General features: G+C 32.5%; 1 protein-coding gene across 6 annotated transcripts in view; it reads right to left on the minus strand.

Annotated features, from left to right (window-relative positions):
• LOC145290459 (uncharacterized) overlaps nucleotides 1–19,376 on the minus strand; it is a 565,155-nt gene that overhangs the window by 148,024 nt on the left and 397,755 nt on the right. For 5 of the 6 annotated variants that reach the window (XR_013869319.1, XM_080136489.1, XM_080136491.1 and 2 more), the window contains one exon: nucleotides 2,131–2,307. Coding sequence is in view for 5 of the 6 variants with exons in the window: in XM_080136489.1 (XP_079992615.1) it covers nucleotides 2,131–2,307 (177 nt within the window). In the remaining variant the exon portion in view is untranslated. Of the gene's footprint in view, nucleotides 1–2,130; nucleotides 2,308–2,878; nucleotides 3,338–19,376 lie in introns of those variants that run through there. The other variant, XM_080136492.1, reaches the window with a different exon arrangement.

Genomic DNA, 19,376 nt, shown 5'->3' on the forward strand with positions numbered 1-19,376 from the left:
TAACCCTTGGATTGATATTTTTATTAAAAATAAATAATTTTAAAAAATTAACAAGTTATTTATTCGCAACCAAGATTGATTTTGTGTAACTCTGGCATCTATATGAAATTTCAAGCGGAACCCTTTATTTAATCCGCAGAGGTGGCATGCTTTTATTCCATCAACCATGACTGGGTAGATGAAACGAGAACATGGTACCCCCAAATTCATCGGAGCACATTCCATTAAAGCACAGGTCTACAACATTGAAGCTCTGAGTCAAGAGTTCGAGTTTGGTTTACTTTATACATATTAAGTTCTAATTTACTTCTTTAAACTTTGATAAGGTCTGAGAAAAATAAGAAATAAACTTTTTTTATTATGTAACATAACTGGTCGTTTACCATGCTGCAAATGATACGTGCATATCAGTTATAACAGAATTAACACTGTGATATGAAAAGCTTTAAGACGGACAACTGTTGAAAATACTCTGAAGTTTATAGATGGCTACATATATTTAATTTCAGTCTTGTAAGAGCTTTTCTACCCTAAAAAAATAAAAGTAAAAAAAAAAAACCCTGAAATGATAAACTGTCATAGATATTGTTATCAAGAATGCCACCAAAAATAAACTTTTCTCGATCCAGTGATAAATATAGTTTTACAATGGGGGGGGGGGAATGTCCTCTTTCGTTTTCCCTCTTTCTTTTCCTTTTGTCAGGACTAGAGCGTTATCTTTCAGGCAATCAATTGGTCAAACTGTTCTCATATTTCCTTCTATCAACTCATTATTTGCCGTGTCATAGCTAGTCAGAATTTGTAGGCGTATCTTTCTAATAAGATTTGGCGTCTGCAGTAGAATCAGGATCTAAGAGTTGGATTTCAAACATGTTGCCATGTAAGGTTCTGAGGGTGACATGGGTAAGGGTATCCAATCTGTTTCACAAAAAATGGGGATAAGATCAGATGAGATCTGAATTGACTTCAGTTTTATTATAATAATTTGAGGTCATTTTTTTGTATAGAAATCGCTCCAGACAAGGCATGAAGCCACGATGTAAGGAACTAACAGGAGCAAAAGCTGATTGTTGCAAAGACAGGAACTGCCTATTGAGCTTCGTCTTGAAAAGAATGAGGTTTGATTGAATCCAAAGACAGTAGTCCTCAATGGCCTGAATTTTGTAACATTTCTGATATCATGGTTAAAAGGAATGTGGAAGAAAACCTGATTAAATTTGAAAATGTATGAATTTAACTCTCTCCCACATACTTTCCTTCCCATCCAGCACCTCGTTATCTCCCCTCTCTTTACCCGAACCAACACTCCTCCCTTTTTCACATGACTCACACTAACACCGACCTACTTGCCTCCTACTCTTTCTCCACCTTGAACAGGACTCTAGAACGTATGCTCCTCCCCAGCCTTTGTTTGAAGGAGATGAAAAGGAATCAATGACTCACATACAAGCTTTATTCGTCTCAACATTCTCCAAACAAAACAACAAAAACAATCATATACCTACTAAGGCATGTGTGCAAAAATACAAGCACAAAGTTATATACCAAGGACAGGGACCACACCACATGCTCAAGATGTGCTATGAAAGTGGCTTAAGATTTGGAAGTCATTAGTAGACAGAGAAAACATAATTTAAGTTGTTTTGGAGGAAAACGCTGTAAAGAGATCGCATAGTGTTGAAGCTCTCTGCAGTAGATCTTCATGATGGTACCTTTTCATGCATTTAGTCAGTCAACTACTTGGACAGGGAGCGAACAGTAGAAATGATACCTAAACCTGCACGTTAATAAGAACCGTACAGCCCCAGGATACAGTGGCTCTAGAATAGGGGTTTTCAGGTTATGATGTAGAATACAATGTTTTCCCGTCCCCTGGTTACGATATTTGCCCCCACCTTACGGTGTTATTTATAATGTTATTTGATTATATACATGCTTTATATACTGTACTGTATTTTGTTACTAATTTTTAATGCCGTATCCCGGGGTTCTACTGTACTAATAATAACTGGAATTATCTCTGCTTCTTCAACTCTACAACCCTGCCACATGTTATAGTCAAATATTCAAGTGTTTTAAACATTTTTTTTCACACTCTGTATCGTTTACTTAAAATATGTTGGTTCTTACCTGGTTCTGGTTGAGATCCAGGCACCTCTTCATGTCGTGGTCTAGGAGGAATGGTTGGTGGAAGTTTCAAGATTTCCAATCTTTCCATGTAATACTTGCATTGTTCTTTGGCATCACTTGATAGTTTTTCCTTGGCCAACACATCGCATAAGAAGTTTTCGATTCCTGGTAACAACTCTGCAGAACAACACAAAAAACAATGTAAATAAATAAAATAAGTCAAACAAAAAAAAAACTTACTAAAATCAAAAACTACATTTTCTAGATGCATCAAGAGTGATTTCAATTTTTTTTTCTACTATGGGGTTTCACCACATCAAGAACCAGATGCCACTCTAGAATAAGGGTTAAGGAGTGTAAGGTAGACAGTGATGATCAGTAATGGTGGAACTTTGATAGCATGGTTGAATTATTTAAGAGGACGGCTCCAAAAGAACCTATTTACATAAGCTTTGAAAACGACCATGTTACAGTAAGCTGGAAAGCAGCCCCACGGTAATGTGTTCTGCAGATAGGCAGTTTTAAGAAATAAACTTTGCTCATAGATATTTCGTTTAGTTTTAGGCACAGAGGGTGAGAGAAATTCTTGACATTTGTAGCCAGATGAGTATTTTTTGCAAATGTTTTACAGATGAAGATCAAAGATTGAAGCACAGTCGAGCACCTGGCATGAAAATAAAGAACTGGGATAGACTTGCAACGTCTCTTCTACGAGAAAGAGAAAGTAGGGAAGTGGAAAGTTCCTCACCCACTAGATTTCGAAGATGAATTTGTATCCTGTCAAGGCAGGAAAAAGTACTCTTAGCAGCTCTTCCCAACAGCACTTCATCTTAGGATGTATCAATATAGTTTTAAAAAATATTTCTCTTTCACATCATATTAGCTCAAAGAGCTACACCACCTGAAACCGGGAGATTCAGGTCATTTCCTTGAAAAGCTACATGTTACACCTTAATGTAATCAAACTTAAATTGATTAGAACTCTCCTGTGTCAGCCAATCAGCATACGCCAAGTATAACTGAGCCTTTTATGGTCAGGCATATAACTTCCATGCATATTTTCAGAAGCTTTTATGCTCTTTTCATGGTTTTCAGCCAATTCCATTTGGAAACAGTTATTGTATTTATTATATATTTTTCAGTTTAATAAGGAAAAAAGTATAAAAATTAAAAAAAAAACTATGAACTTCATGACAAATGAATTTTTATGTTACTTAAATACATCCTCTTATTGTGAATTTTTTTCTTGTATTTTCATTTTATTTTACTCTGTATTTTATTTTTTGTGTTTTATTTTTTTCTTCTTGTATTTTCATTTTTATTTTACTCTGTATTTTATTTTTTGTGTTTTATTTTTTTCTTCTTGTATTTTCATTTTTATTTTACTCTGTATTTTATTTTTTGTGTTTTATTTTTTTCTTCTTGTATTTTCATTTTTATTTTACTCTGTATTTTATTTTTTGTGTTTTATTTTTTTCTTCTTGTATTTTCATTTTTATTTTACTCTGTATTTTATTTTTTGTGTTTTATTTTTTTCTTCTTGTATTTTCATTTTTATTTTACTCTGTATTTTATTTTTTGTGTTTTATTTTTTTCTTCTTGTATTTTCATTTTTATTTTACTCTGTATTTTATTTTTTGTGTTTTATTTTTTTCTTCTTGTATTTTCATTTTTATTTTACTCTGTATTTTATTTTTTGTGTTTTATTTTTTTCTTCTTGTATTTTCATTTTTATTTTACTCTGTATTTTATTTTTTGTGTTTTATTTTTTTCTTCTTGTATTTTCATTTTTATTTTACTCTGTATTTTATTTTTTGTGTTTTATTTTTTTCTTCTTGTATTTTCATTTTTATTTTACTCTGTATTTTATTTTTTGTGTTTTATTTTTTTCTTCTTGTATTTTCATTTTTATTTTACTCTGTATTTTATTTTTTGTGTTTTATTTTTTTCTTCTTGTATTTTCATTTTTATTTTACTCTGTATTTTATTTTTTGTGTTTTATTTTTTTCTTCTTGTATTTTCATTTTTATTTTACTCTGTATTTTATTTTTTGTGTTTTATTTTTTTCTTCTTGTATTTTCATTTTTATTTTACTCTGTATTTTATTTTTTGTGTTTTATTTTTTTCTTCTTGTATTTTCATTTTTATTTTACTCTGTATTTTATTTTTTGTCCTCGACAAAAGGAGGGTAGACATGTAAAATTCACGCTTGTCCGTTCGTCCGTTCGTCCGTCTGCACTTTTCTCAATAACTACGCCTTGGAATTTTTTTAAATTTTGCACAATCATAAAACATGATATGAGTAAAAATGTAACAAAACGGATTTTCCGGGAAAATTCCGATTGCCGCCCTAGGAGTGCCTTTCAGGTTAAAATGGCTAAAATTGACACATTTGTGCTTATTAAAAAAAAAAAATTGATGTGTTGGATTTTTATAAAACTTTCTAAAAAGTTGTAACTAACTGATTTCTATATAATTTTGTTTGTCTATACTTCGTGATAACTCTTGGGTGTGCCCCAGGGGCTCCTTTAGGGCTAATAAAAACACTCCATTTTTGAGACTATTTTACCATATTTGTCTAAAATATTCTGTGTATGTCTATTTAGCAGTTTTGCATGGTGCTGAACTAAAAATTTAAATATGTTAAGGCCTTGGGGACTTTTGGGGCTAAATGGGGGGGGGGAATGTAAATGCTGAACTTAGTCATATTTTTTTATGCCTCACGTGCACTAATAGATGGCCTTGCATGCTTCACTTGTTATTTTTAATATCTTATTTTTTATCGTTCCATTTGTTTATTTCTATTTATTTTTATATATTTTTTTCTTTTATTATATTATTTATTCCTTCATTATTTTATAATTTATACTTTGTTTAACACCACGTTGTAATTCGAATACCCCCCTCTAATATCTACTGACCTAGCATCAGTCCTCTATTTTAAGAAAACCCTATCTCTAGTTATATCCACTTACTCCATATGATTATAAGAGCATCTACCTTCAATCCCTTCTCTTATTCTTCCCGATAGTATAGATGCATCTCCACATATGCACACATATCATGACAAACTATATAACTACTTTACATACCTCCTATCTCCACTTTGTAATATCAACAATCTTATTCCTCTATCGCAATAATTACTGCAGTTATCCTATCCCCCCCCTCCACAGTTTCAATGTATTACCCTTTTCTCTTCATGCCCTATTATTTCGCTCCTAATGTCGTTATCATTAGACGTTGCATCTTCTCTCTTCTCCTGACGAGAAGCATTAGGCTTTGAAATACCTATGTATAAAGTTTATTTATCCTACACCCTTAATTGATGTGACATCCATATTGAACAAGCGATTACATCTAGATGCATTAATGTTTTTTATATTGCCGTTCTTTTATTCTTTATCATCTATAACTAAGAATATATTAAGAAAAAAATCGGATTCTCCTGTCTATTGAGAACCGATGTATCAATGTGATTATATATATATATATATATATATATATATATTAATCAAATATGTACGTTTAAAATATATAAAAGCAAGAAGTAAACAAATAAAAGCTAAAATCATCAAGGGTTGGGGTACTTTTGCCCTAATATTGTTTTGAGTGAAAGAAAATAACCCGACTAGACTTTATTATAGTAATTGTTGTTTTTTAGTACACCATATATAAATAAAGCTGAAATTGCTCTCCAAATTGTATGAGGATGATTGTGCAAACAGTTGGATGACTTTTACAGCAACAGTTTTTTGGGGGAGGAGGGGTGTCTACACTATTGTTGGGTGGTGACTTGTTCTCTGTTGACTGCGGTATGTCTCTAGTCCTGTGCAGTTCTAGAACGTCCATCCTCTCAGGCTTGGCCTTCTATTTTTGAGAAGTGGTTAGTTTATTGTTAATCTTCTAAGGCACCCCTACCAAGGAATGCCAATGGGGCTGCTCCACTCTCTGACCCTTATGTCACATCATCCCACTGTGGGAGGGAGATAAATTTCACACCTGAATTACATTTTTTTACATTATGGAGGAGAGGATCCACTCTTTGCACTGGTCAAGTGATGATTGTATAAGGGTGATATGCAGCACATGTCAGTGACCTCCTGAGTCACAAGAGTTATTCTAGATTGCTTCCCTCCCTTACAACACTTGTCCTTCCTAGCATTTTATGTCTTGTGTATCCTTTTATCTCATCTATTACTGGAATGTGGGGGATCATCTTTTCCAAATATATTAAAGCCAAGAAAACACTACCAATAATTCCTCCCACTCTTTATCTGTGCCTAAACCTAAACGTAGATTCCATGAGCAAAGCTTCTTTCTTAGAACTGTACGCCTATGGAATTGTCTTCCGTTTTTCTGCTTTCCAGTTGACTACAATATGGTTGTCTTCAAGTCTAACATAAACAAGTTTTTGATGGGCTGTTCCACTTAAGTTCACAAATTTACCGAATTTCCATTACTAACAATTACTATATTGTTTAATTGTCTACTGTACACTCTAGTACCCTTATCCTCGAGTGGCCTCTTGGTCTTGATAAGTGGTTATGCCTATGTAAAAAAGCAAAAAAAACATGACTAGAAAAGCACTATCATAAAAAGGTTCATAATACGTTTAATTGCTGTATTAATCAGGTTGACATATCGGTTCCATTAATTAAGCATCGTTGCACCTGGTCAGTACTAAAATGAATGATCATTTGAGAACACTAGGTACTTACGTGCTTTCCACTTATCTCGGCATTGTTACCAGTCGCCCTGGATTTCTTACCACTGGAATAAAGCAGTGCTAACACAGGAGAGAAGTGGTTAGATATTGCATAACCTTTTTCACAAATCAGCACGTGTCATCGATCATCCTCCAGCATGATCAAATGCTTTGCTTCTTTTCAACGGGTGAAACTTCCATTTGCTGTATTGTCATCTAGTCCATTATAGGAGAAGCAAATAATCTATATGTCATATCTATAAAAGTGAGAATGTGCGTGTGTGAGAACACTTTTTAACCTATATACTCAACGAATTTTTAATCTACAGACTTGAAATTTGATGTATAGGGTATTCAGACACGTGGAAAACTTTTTTATCGGTTTTCATCCAGGAGAAAGCTGCTAAGGGTTCAAAATTGAAAAATTGGTATATGGATTTTTATTTGTTTTCAACTGTTTTACAACTGCGCATGCACGGTCGTGAAACATGACAGTTTCCTTATGTTAAGTATGTGTTAGTTTGAAAACACACTTTGAAAGTCATGTTGAGCCGGTGTAATGGTTATTATACTTGATTCACTGTCTTTAGGTTTTGGTTTCGATCTCAGTTCGAGAACATTTTTTCTTTTACTCACAAGAAGTAAACTGTTTAGAAAAACATAATACTCGCATGCACATGTTTCAGTTTCTTTTCATTTTTTTTTTTTTTTTTTAAAGGAACTTAACGTTATGTTTAATACCTACGGTATTTCTGTTTATAATAAATAAGAATTCTGCATTAATTAAAATATAATATTTATGCATATTTTACGACCGGGCAACGCCAGGAGGCTTGTAGTATTCAATAAAATGGAAGATATGGCCCAGAATAGTTTAGAAATTTTAAACATCAAAACATTCTTTTGCTTTATAGTATTTTTTGTTTTTGTTTTTTTTTTACAGAAAAGTCAAGACATGGGACAATGTAAATGGAGGAAAGGCTGTGTTCAAAAGCAGATTAAAGCGATGCATGTTTGCAGATGTCAATGGACAAAGTATGCTCGAAGTTATTTTTGAAATACTCATCAAGGATTATACAAATTGAAATTACAATTTGGAGTAAAGGTGGCACCGGCTATATTTCAGTCGGTAATGAATGAACTACCTAACGGTATAGAATTTATGATTGCTTGTCTGAATAATATTTTAATAATTAGTAAAACTATGAGGCAATATAAAACGCACATATATGAATTATTCCAAAAAATTGAGGATTAAAGTTTAAAATTAAATGAAGAGAAATGTAAATTCTTTATATGAATAAAATATTTGGGACAACTAATAGACAATGATGGGCGAATAATAAAAACAAAGTGACAGCCCTCAAAAAATACATCATCTTTGAAGAGTTGGCTTAGGTTAGTGACTTCCTATAACATATTTACCCCAAGTATGCCAAATCTATGAACCTATGCCTTTAAACTAATTATTGAAGAAAGAGAAAGACTAAATTTGGATGGCCGAATTCCCGAGGCATTTGGAAAATAAAGACCATTTTCAAACTGATTGTATTTTTTTTTTAACTACTTATGACTCAGAATGCGAAATCCTTGCAGTGTCTGATATAATTAAACAGAAAGGATTCTTGTTAGCGTTTTTATGACATTCTAAATTTCGACCTGTTCAATTCAGTTCTTAGAACTTAACTGTCCTGACCTTTCGACTTTAGTCTTTTTTTAACGTCTTTACGGAAACGAAGCCTCATTGATATGTAAATCAATGGAAATAACACTTACAGCATATTTTACATAGAATGGACGAGATTTCACTGAGAACAGCTACTCACTAATAGAAAAAGAAGTGTGTTATCTTTTTTGCAGTAACAAAGTCTCATTGTTTCGTGCATGGAAAACGGGGTGCCTGCATATACGGCTAACAGGTTGCAGAAATAGGGATCATTCTAAATTATAACTACACGTAGTTTCTCCCATTTTTAAAGATCACTCATGAGGATTGACTGTCGAGATGGATACTGAAATCCGTGAAACCTAATAATAGTCTCTCTACAAGCAAAAGTTGAAGTAAAACACACGTGTACTATTGCAAGGAAATTCCCAGTGACACTTGGAGATGATTTAAAAAAAACATATATTAAAAAGAGCATAATAGGAAACAACAAAAGCAGAAAATTCCAGACGCATATTCCATCTGTACGATGTAGCAATATACAGTGATCAGATGGTAACTCTGGCGACATTGCAAAGATGTGTCCTACGAGAGTTTCATGTTGGACATCCAGGCATATCGCGGATCAAAATTCTTATGCGAATTTATCGAGATATCGAGAATACAATTAAATCCTGTAAAGGGTGTCAGCAGCAAAAACGCCATAAAATTCAAACTCTGATGTAAAACAGGTTGATCATAGTCAAGAATCCATCTTGTCTTTGTTTTGTCATTGGACGGGTTCTATTATCTCGTCATAATGAATAATTTCACTAAATGGCCAAAGATACTTAAGTGTAGAAAACCAACAATAGAAAGAACAATCGATTCTCTGTATGAATTATTCGCATATTTTGATCGTGTAGTATCGATTAACTGTACTCAATTCAAATCATATATATATATATATATTAATTTTGATCTCACTACCATCTATTAGGTTGAATATAATAATCGATAGAGAATTTCTCTGATAAAAAAAATAGGTAATTTGCATGAATTAAAATATCGTATTTAAGCGTACCTTATATATATATATATATATATATATATATATATATATATATATATATATAGTCATCCACATACAGTATTGTTTCACAGCTCATCAGTGCGGCTAGACAAGCAACTACCTCAAGCCAGGATCGAAACCCGACTGCTCAAACGACAGTCGGAGCTTCTAATCGTTGCGCTATTCAGCTGCTGCTATGCGGACAATGAAATAACAATGTTTTGACATTGTCCAAATACCTAAGCTCGATTTGTTTACACAAAGAGCATTGCTTAATACGTTAATGGTAAAGATGAATGATGCAGACAAGGAAGACATTTTTATTTTAATAACATGAGTTAGTAAAATAATTAATCCATTAATCCCATTATTTATTTTTTTTTTACTTGTTTTTTCTTTTAAGGATGTTGATCAACACAGTTAAGGAACCATGATATAAAAAACTGTGTTTTTAAATTCCCGGAACAGTTTTCATGATAAACAACTGATGATACTTTAAATAATATTAGGATTAGCATAAATTCTTAGAAATAAAGGAATACAGTGATTGCAAGAGATTAACTGACTTACAAGTAAAATAGTTTTACAACGAAGAACAAGGGTGTATATATATAATATATATATATCTATATATATATAGTCTGAAGAAGTGTTTAGTCATTTATAAGTGAAATACAGTTTAAATTCCTAGGAGTACTAAGTCCAACATGCACTTGCATGAGCCAACTTACTACTAGAAAATTCAGAACTAGAAAAGAGGGTTCAAGTATTAAACAAACTTGACTTAAATTGTGAAATAGATAACGGAGATCATCAGCTATTTAGCATGTAACTGTTTTAGAGATTTAAAAACAGTACAGTTATTAAATTCATGGCTCTATAGTTGTACTTATCAAACTACTTCTCCAATAACCAATGTAGATACAATTTAGTTACTATTTCATGAATAGAGAAATTAAATTTATATATATATATATATATATATATATATATATATATATATATATATATTCTACACTAGAACTTTCCCAATTTTCCTTGTCCATACATTAAATTCATGTTTGTTGCAACTTCTCATAAAGTCAGCTTTCTCTATTGCTTCAAACACTTTCTCACACCTGATATTCTTTATCTTTACACAAACACACACAAACAAACACTATGCATGAAGAGGTTTTGTTATATTTGGAATGGTGAATCTCTGTCCATTTTGAAGGTTGTTGAGATATCTGTTATTTGATTGGCTCCAACTTTCTTCTTCTCTCACAGAGTTTATGTTGCTAGTCTCAGTCTCAGTTTCTTTGTTGGGTAATATTAGGACACCTGATCTTCAGAATTGTCCGATTAATTCCCTGCTTCCCTTGTTTCAGCTAGTTTCACTTGTTAGACTCACTCTTCCGATACTTTGCCATAATACCTCTTCCTAGTTCTATTTTTTTTTAAAGACGTATAGGCTTGTGGAATTCCTTTCCTGCTGACTGTTTCAGCCTATCTGTAACTAAAATCAATAGACATTTTTTGTTTTTGTGTTAATTGCCTTTGATTCATTTTTAGCTCTTTGCATCAAGTGGATTCATGTCTTGTCTGGATACTGAGTTTCTGACTTAAAATGCAGCAAATATTAATGTTATTGTTTTCTTTTCCCTTTGTAAAACAATTTTTTATACAAAAAAAACACACAATGAATAAATATTTTCGAATATAAAAAACTTAAAGCGTAAATACTTTATTACTAGATTTAGCATTAAATAACCAAAAAAATTGTTGATATGCCGAAAAAAAACAAAACAACCAAACCAAACACCATGAATAAATATTTGAAGATATAAAGAAGTTGATGCATAAAAACATTTTCCAAAATTATTGGATTCGGTATTAAATGACCCGAAAAGGGTTGATATGTTTTAAAATAAAATAACCAAACCAATGTATTGTCTACAAGAGAGTTATCCAAAGTTTTCAAACGATGAGGGGCATGTTGCTGTCTTTTTAGAGCTACGTAGGCCAAAATAAATTTTAAAAAATGATCTGAATAAGTTTTATATGGTTTTGCTTATTAGTTTTGCTTTATAATGAAACTGGTTCTCCGAAATCTCATTCCTTTAATCATTTTCTAAACAAGAAAAGAAATCAAGAAAAAAAAATAAAGAAAAAAAAATAAAGAAAAAAAAAACTATTTTCACGCATTTCCATTTTTATCATTTTTCCTGAATATTTTTACGTTTTCCATAAGAACTCCATGGGTTGGATTAAAGGCTTTTGTAGGCCCGAATATGTCCCGTGAGCTATAGTTTGGAAATCCCTGATCTCAAACGACTTCCATTTAAAACAAGGTTATATATTCTGAATTCCCAGATTATTTTTACAACATGCCGTTTATTTATTCAACGACACAGGATGGAATAATTATTATCCACTTTATCACAGACAAAACTAAGTGATCGTTAAGTCAGAAATAATTATTTCACATAAAAGTCGCCGCCTTATTTGTTTCTCTGACGTCTGAAATTTCAAATGAAAATGAATCATATCCATTATATCATCTCCATAGACACTTAATGAACGTCTCAATTCACAATGACTCCAAACGAACAAATTAAATGCAATTAAAACAAAAATGGAGGGGATGGACAGATGCTATTAATTCTATCAATTCCTGCAACAATATGTAACCAGATACCCAATTGAACGTTCTGACCAACATATTAGTATGAAATTAAAACAATGAGCAAAACGATCTGCATAGTTTGATACGTTTTACTGTAAAGAGCTTAGCATTAAGACAACCAGCAAAATCCCACCCCTTTACTGTTAGGGTTCCAAGATACCTGGAAGTTTCTTACTCTAATAGGTTCTTCTTTTGTATTTCTAGATTTTAGAATTCCCTCTCTGTTTCCTGCCTTCCTGACTGTAATGACATGAAGATATTTAAATGTAATGTGAACAGGCGTTTTGCTACTGAACTCCCCACAATCTCCAGCTATACATGATCCCCAAATTATAATTCGTCTTGTTTGGATTAGGAAAAAACTAGTACTTGTAACATAGTTGGAATATGAATCTTCATCACGTAAACCGATGATGGCCGGTGCACATTGTCCTAATATATGACATCTCATAATAGGAACTGTTGACTGTAGTAGCAGCAGGAATAGTTTTGGTTCATCTTTCTCCTCATAGTAGTTGTGTGTGTAGAGTTGTCTGCCCCTCTCTTTCTCTCTCATAATAATAAAATAAATAACACACATTATTCGTCCTAAAGTTCCCTAATCTCTTTATCAATTTTTACATTACAACATATTTTTTTTTACAGTAAGAGTATAATACCCAGTATTTGTCTTCCTTCTTTCAGTTCCTTATAAGAGGGAGGAAAGGAGAACTAAAAAAAATAAAAAAATGTTTTAAAAATTTTTTCACCCCAAACAAGGCACATCGCCACTTTGATGTAGGGGGCTACAGGGGTACTATGTAGAGAGTTGGGCAGCAAAATGTCGGTTTACATTACACTTGCTTAATTACCTGCTTACAGTACAGTTGGGGAAGCAGGGTCCCGGAAGGGAATTTCAAAGTCTAGTGGTTCTGGGGAAGAAACTACTGGAGTAGAAGACTCTCTTACATCTAGGGATCTCTACTGTGAAAGGGTGGGATTTAGCTGCTTGTCGGGTCTGTCGGAAGTATTTCGTCGAGGGAGTACAAGTGCTTGCATTTGTTTCCCTCATACAGCAACAATCGAATAGAACCTATCTTTCTATCAACCATATATCATTATCTTTACTTCCCGTTTACAACGTCACTTCCTTGACACATTTGCTAACACACCTTTCTCTAACACACTTTAATCAAAATAGAAATTCACTTTTTACATTAGCCATTTCATGAGGTTTGTTGAAATCTTTAGGTTTAACTACTTTACTAGCAAGAAGAATTAGGAGTATTTAATAGAGAAGTCGAGACAAAGATCTCAATTATATAACTGATGTATTACTACTTATGTTCAGGATTAAGTCAAATGTACTAATGACCACATTTGTTTCCCTGGAAATATCTTTATTATCCAACCGATCAGTTTATTTTGATTGACAAAATATAGTTGAGATTTTAACGTTAAAATTTACTCATAAATAATATTTTTATTATTTTCATTTGTATTCATATCTTATATTTTTGTTCCAATATGAAAACGTTTATACTTTTCCGCATTAAATTTCAATTTTCTCATTTTCATCAAATATCGACATCTTTTTTGTGATAATATTGTAACAAATAATTCTGTTAATCTTATACAAATCTGAACAATGATATACTTACATCTATTATCACCCATACAGCTACTATTTACATTCTTCGCTTGTAAGAAGCCTCAGACACCTCCAAGGTATGGACAGATTGAAAAAAATCTTAACAACTCGACTGTTTCGCTTAGTGAATCTGTTAATCGACCTTTCTCATGTTGTGTCGATAAACAGTAAGATTTCAGTTTCTTGTGCTGATGGCATAGTGGATAAAAATCTTGGCCTGTCCAAAAAATAAACAATCTCGGATTGAAGAGTTGTGAAACTGTCTGTGGATGAATATGTTCTCAATTCCTTTGCCGGTTGAGCACTGTGGGAAGTAAAATCACCAATCATCATTAGTTTTTATAATATGAATCTTATTTGTCTGTTTAAACGAATGTATGCATGCATGTATGTCTGTCTGCTTAAAACTTTCGACAGTGGCGACGGATTTTCACGATATCAGTATCATTTTGAAGGTCGGCCCTTCGGATGATAAATATAAAAAAATTAGCTAAAAACATTAATTCCTTCACCCTCAACTAGACACTCTTCCACAGGAAGGGATCGCTTTTTTCGCCGATATTTTCGAAAGTCATTGTTTTTTTTTTTTATTGATTAGCCTTAATTTAACCCTACGTCACTTCCGGTTTGGCGATACGTGCAACAGCAAACATGTCACTTCTTTTTTTTCCTCCTTTGCGGTACGGGTTCGAACCTACCTGCCTACTACCACTTTTTTTATATTTTTGCTCAACACACACCTCCAAATACCCTGGGCAACGCCTGGCAACAAGGCTAGTTAGTTATAAGACAAAGTTATTTATAAAAAATTATAGAACTTGAATACCTACTAGACACCATCTTCGAGTGTCTCTGTTCTCTCTCTATACGGATTTGTCAGAGATCTTGACGTGAGGATATTTATTAGAAGTAAACTCTGAGCAAATATTTAAAAAAAAAAAAAAGAAAAGTGTGCTGTCTCCCTCAGGTTGACACCCAGGACAAAAAGGCCCCCTCACCCCATTCAGGCAGAAAAAGGCAGACAATGGTGTGAACCTTCATATTTCTAGAAGTGGCTCCCTATCTCCATTTTTAGCAACAAAATTAAAAAAAAGAGCCTTAAAAGCTCAGTCAAGTTGTGTTGCTCAAAAGAAGGTGCTGCTGTTTTGCTGCCATTACTCAGTTTGGAAAATAAAGCAAAACATCAAGAAAATGAAAGACCTTTCACTGTTGATATTATTAATTTGTTATTTAATGTTAAACTAGGGTTTTATACTGTCTGTTGCTATTCATTTGTGTCTTGGAAATATTATCTCTAATGTTTCGTATGGGTTGTCCAGAAGATATGCTGCGTACTGATAGTTTAAAACTTGCATGTTAAACAATGGCAGACTTGGAGGAATGCGATGGAAAGTCAAGTTCTGAAAATGAATATCACCAAGTGATGATTAGTGTTGGAAAGCTTCCATCATGAAGAAAACTCTGCTGCTTGGTATGTGGAGTCGGAGTCAGGTGCAATTCAATTTTTCATGCTACTCGTAAACATTGGATACACAAGAAGTGTGTGGAGTTCCTGGTACGTTGAGATAAGACAATCAGTTTATATGCAAGAACTGGATGGTGAAACTATTGTCAAGAAGTTTTATTACCTTGGTGATACCATTAGAACATAAAGTCGAGCAGGTGCCAGTGTGATTGGAAGAGTTAAGAGAGGATGGAATAAATTCAAGGAACTAAACACCAGAGCATAATCACTGTCCACCAAGAGAAAGAGTAAATCTGACATATGAACACAGTGTGATAATATATGGAAGTGAAATCTAACCAATTGATAGTAGAGGAGAGGCTTTGCATTTAGAGAAATGATATAAGAATGATGGATGTGTAATGTGAGTCTTAATTCTTTAATTCTAACTAACGGCACCTGTGGAAATTCCACAGGTGACTCATATATAATATATTGATGTTGGCATTCTATAGATGTTCAGTGTAAATGGAGACACTGATATTATTGTAGCTTTTTTGTTAAAACTGCAAAAGTATTTATCTAAGCTAGCATGAACACCTGGTAAAGCCCGGTTGTAAAGTATGCTTAAATATGATATTTTAATTCTTGCAGATTTCGTATATATTATTATGGAGTTAATGTTCTATCGATTTTATGTTATAAAGTTGCGATTTCAAAAATAAAAAAAATATATCCATATGACTTGGGTGCATTAGCTTGAATCGAAACCGAAATAAAAACTTATGAATATATATATATATATATATATATATATATATATATATATAACTTGAGTTCCTTCAGCCATAATCGAAACCAAAACTTATGAAAAATTCTTGATAAAATTATTTTTAAAAGATGATTTAAGTGCACCCAGCTATAGTCGAAATGGAAACTTATGGAGAATTCTTGGTAAAATTATTTATTACAAGAAATAGGAGAACAGAACAATTAAACGACCCGGATGTAAGCGTGACACACGAAAGAACACACACGCTATCGTATAAATATATAGATTACCTCAAAGATTAAATCCGAGCTTTTTTGTTTCATTTTACTTCCTGGCGCTAACATTTGATTTCTGTATGAGATACATAGATATTCGAATATTCTATTAGTGTTCCCTTTATCTCTCAAATACTGAGTTTGTAAAGAAGTTGCGAACATAATTTTACTCACCCCAATTGATCATTTAAATATGGTAGACATTCCTTGGAATCTTTTGGTCTTACTGGATTTCAGGACTAGAACCAATATTGTCTGGTGGAGTGTCCAGCTTCGTGCTATTACTGGAGGTAACATCAAGTGGAGAAGATGCAATATTCCTTGTAAAAGCCATCTCTTATTTGTACTGAGAATACTATATGATTTTGAATAATAAGTTGGGGGGCGGGGGGGGGTCAACAATTTTTAATGTTATTTATTATATAAAGAAAAGGTGAAGCACAAATTAGTATTATTTTCAATACATTAAACTGAGAGAAATGGGTTGGGTGAAGATGAAAGAGGGGTGGGGAGGGGGATGAGAGTAAGTAACGAGAGAAAGATAGAGAGACAAATTGAGAGAGGTAGAGAGATAGAAGTTTTAATATAAAGATGTTTCACACACTTTTAATCTCTTCTATTTTGTTGTTATAGTTTCGAGCAACGCCGAGTAACCATGCTAGATCAATCTATCAAATACTTGCCATCTGAAGGATAATTGCATCAGATTTTATGTGAAATCTGCACAATAATTTTAAAACTTCTATGTGAATGAAAAGACAGACAAAAACTGGTCAATTATTATAATATAGATTATTCTTATAACTCATCATCCAGTTTAGAAAGTTACTTCAGCTAGTATGATATGAAACAGCCTTTTTGTGAATTAGCATAAAGAGTTCGACTCTTATCTGGGTCAAATGGCAATTAGTCTTTGGTTAAAGGTCAGAGACTAGAGATGTTTTATTGTTATAATTTGACCTTTCTTGTTTCTGTTATATATATGTGGCCAGTATTGGCAATTCTATGAGCAGGAGTCTACATGCATACTTATCTAGAATTTAGTCTGATTTCCAACCTACTTTTATAAGTGATTGACTGAACTTTAAAAATTTGAGCTTTAACTTATATATATATATATATATATATATATATATATATATATATATATGCTAGCATTTCAGCCCGGCGTTGCCCTGGTGTTTGGAGAAGTATGCTGAGAAAAAAAAAAAAAAAAAAAATGGTCAATTTTTTTAACTTTGACCCCTATTATGACTCCTTCACATTTACTGTTTTGGCCTCAAATTAAGTTATTAAGTTAGATCCATGTCCAAAGAACCTATATATAAAATTTCATGTCGGTCTAGTTTGGTAGAGTTCTCAAAGGTCAAATCGTTGAACCCTTAACAGCCAAATGTTTGGTTGAAACCGATCCCAAAGATTTCCCCAAATCTCAGTACCCTGTATATCAAATTTCGAGTCAGTAGACTAAAAATTAACAGAGTTATTGCAAAGGAAAATGTACACAGGCACACAGGTTCACTTTTACATATATATATATATATATACACACACATATATACTAGCATTTCCCGGTCGTAAAATACGCTTAAATATGATATTTTAATTAATGCAGATTTTGTATTTATTATTATACTAGCATTTCAGCCCGGCGTAGCCCGGGTGTTTGGAGATGTATGCTAAGCAAAAAAATAACGGTCAATTTTTTTTAACTTTGACCCCTTAAAATTTATTGTTTTGGGCGCAAATAAAGTTATTAAGTTAGATCAATATCCAAGGAACCTATATCTAAAATTTTAAAATTTCAAGTGTTTACACCCAAAATTGTCGGAGGAGTTTGGTAGAGTTCTCAAAGGTCAAATCGTTGAACTTTTACCCCTTAACAGCCAAATTTCTGGCCGAAAACTGATCACATCGATTTCCCCAAATCTCAGTACCCTGTATATCAAATTTCGAGTCAGTAGACAAAAATTTGACTGAGTTATTGCATAGGGAAATGTACACAGACACACAGACAGACACACAGACACGTTCACTTTTATAGATATATAGATTATATTGGACTCAATATATTGTAATTATTTAAAAGTTAAAAAAAAGAAAATGACTCCTGCGCCACCACCGAGAATCGAAACCAAAACGTTTAGCTTATGCTTTACTTTTTCCTTTGACGTTAATGTCTGACTTATGAAAACATGTTTACTGCAAAGCTAAAAATTAAAACATGAACCAATGACTATTACGTTATGCATGCATATCTGTAACGCCATCATTCGACCTTCACTTAGCAAACTCCATTTTTTTTCATTTTCCCCTGGCTAAAACCCAAATATAAAGTTCGAATATGGGTTCGAATATCCTATATATTAAGTTTTATGTCTGTAGACTAAAACCTGACAGAGGAGTTTGGTAGGCAATTTTTTTTTAAACAAAAATATATATGCATACATAAATATATATGGAAAGAGATTTGTGTTTACTATAACTTTTTTACAAATATTACGCAAGTATAAATCATGTAGAATAACTGCAGGAATATAATTACGCTTAATAGTTAACTAAAGATGACCATCCCATAAGAAAATTGAAAAAAAAAACACTCCCAGGGAATTAATTAAATGAATGTTTAAAAAGAATATGCAAATTAGCTAGATCTTTTGCAGATGAATACAATTCCACTATTCATATATAACAAAATTGTATTTTCTTTTTAAATAAATAGAAAAAGTGGATTTTTATATTCATATCAATACATGAAATACCTCAAATTTATAAGAGCATATATATATATATATATATATATATATATATATATATATATATATATACACACACACACACACACTAATGGTGTTACATAGGCACATCAATCTTTTCCAAAGCAACAAGATATCATTGTTGTAAAATTTGTTCTTCCTCTCGTCTGTTGACCCAAACGAAGTCCCTAACAAATAAACGAAATACTTTGAATTAACTTTTTTGAGTGGCACTTTTATTTCCCGTCTGTGCTTCCCATTTTACATAACAAATTT

This window comes from Euprymna scolopes, chromosome 2, assembly GCF_053919585.1.
Source record: "Euprymna scolopes isolate OS-2025 chromosome 2, ASM5391958v1, whole genome shotgun sequence".
In the NCBI taxonomy this organism is placed as follows: domain Eukaryota; kingdom Metazoa; phylum Mollusca; class Cephalopoda; order Sepiida; family Sepiolidae; genus Euprymna; species Euprymna scolopes.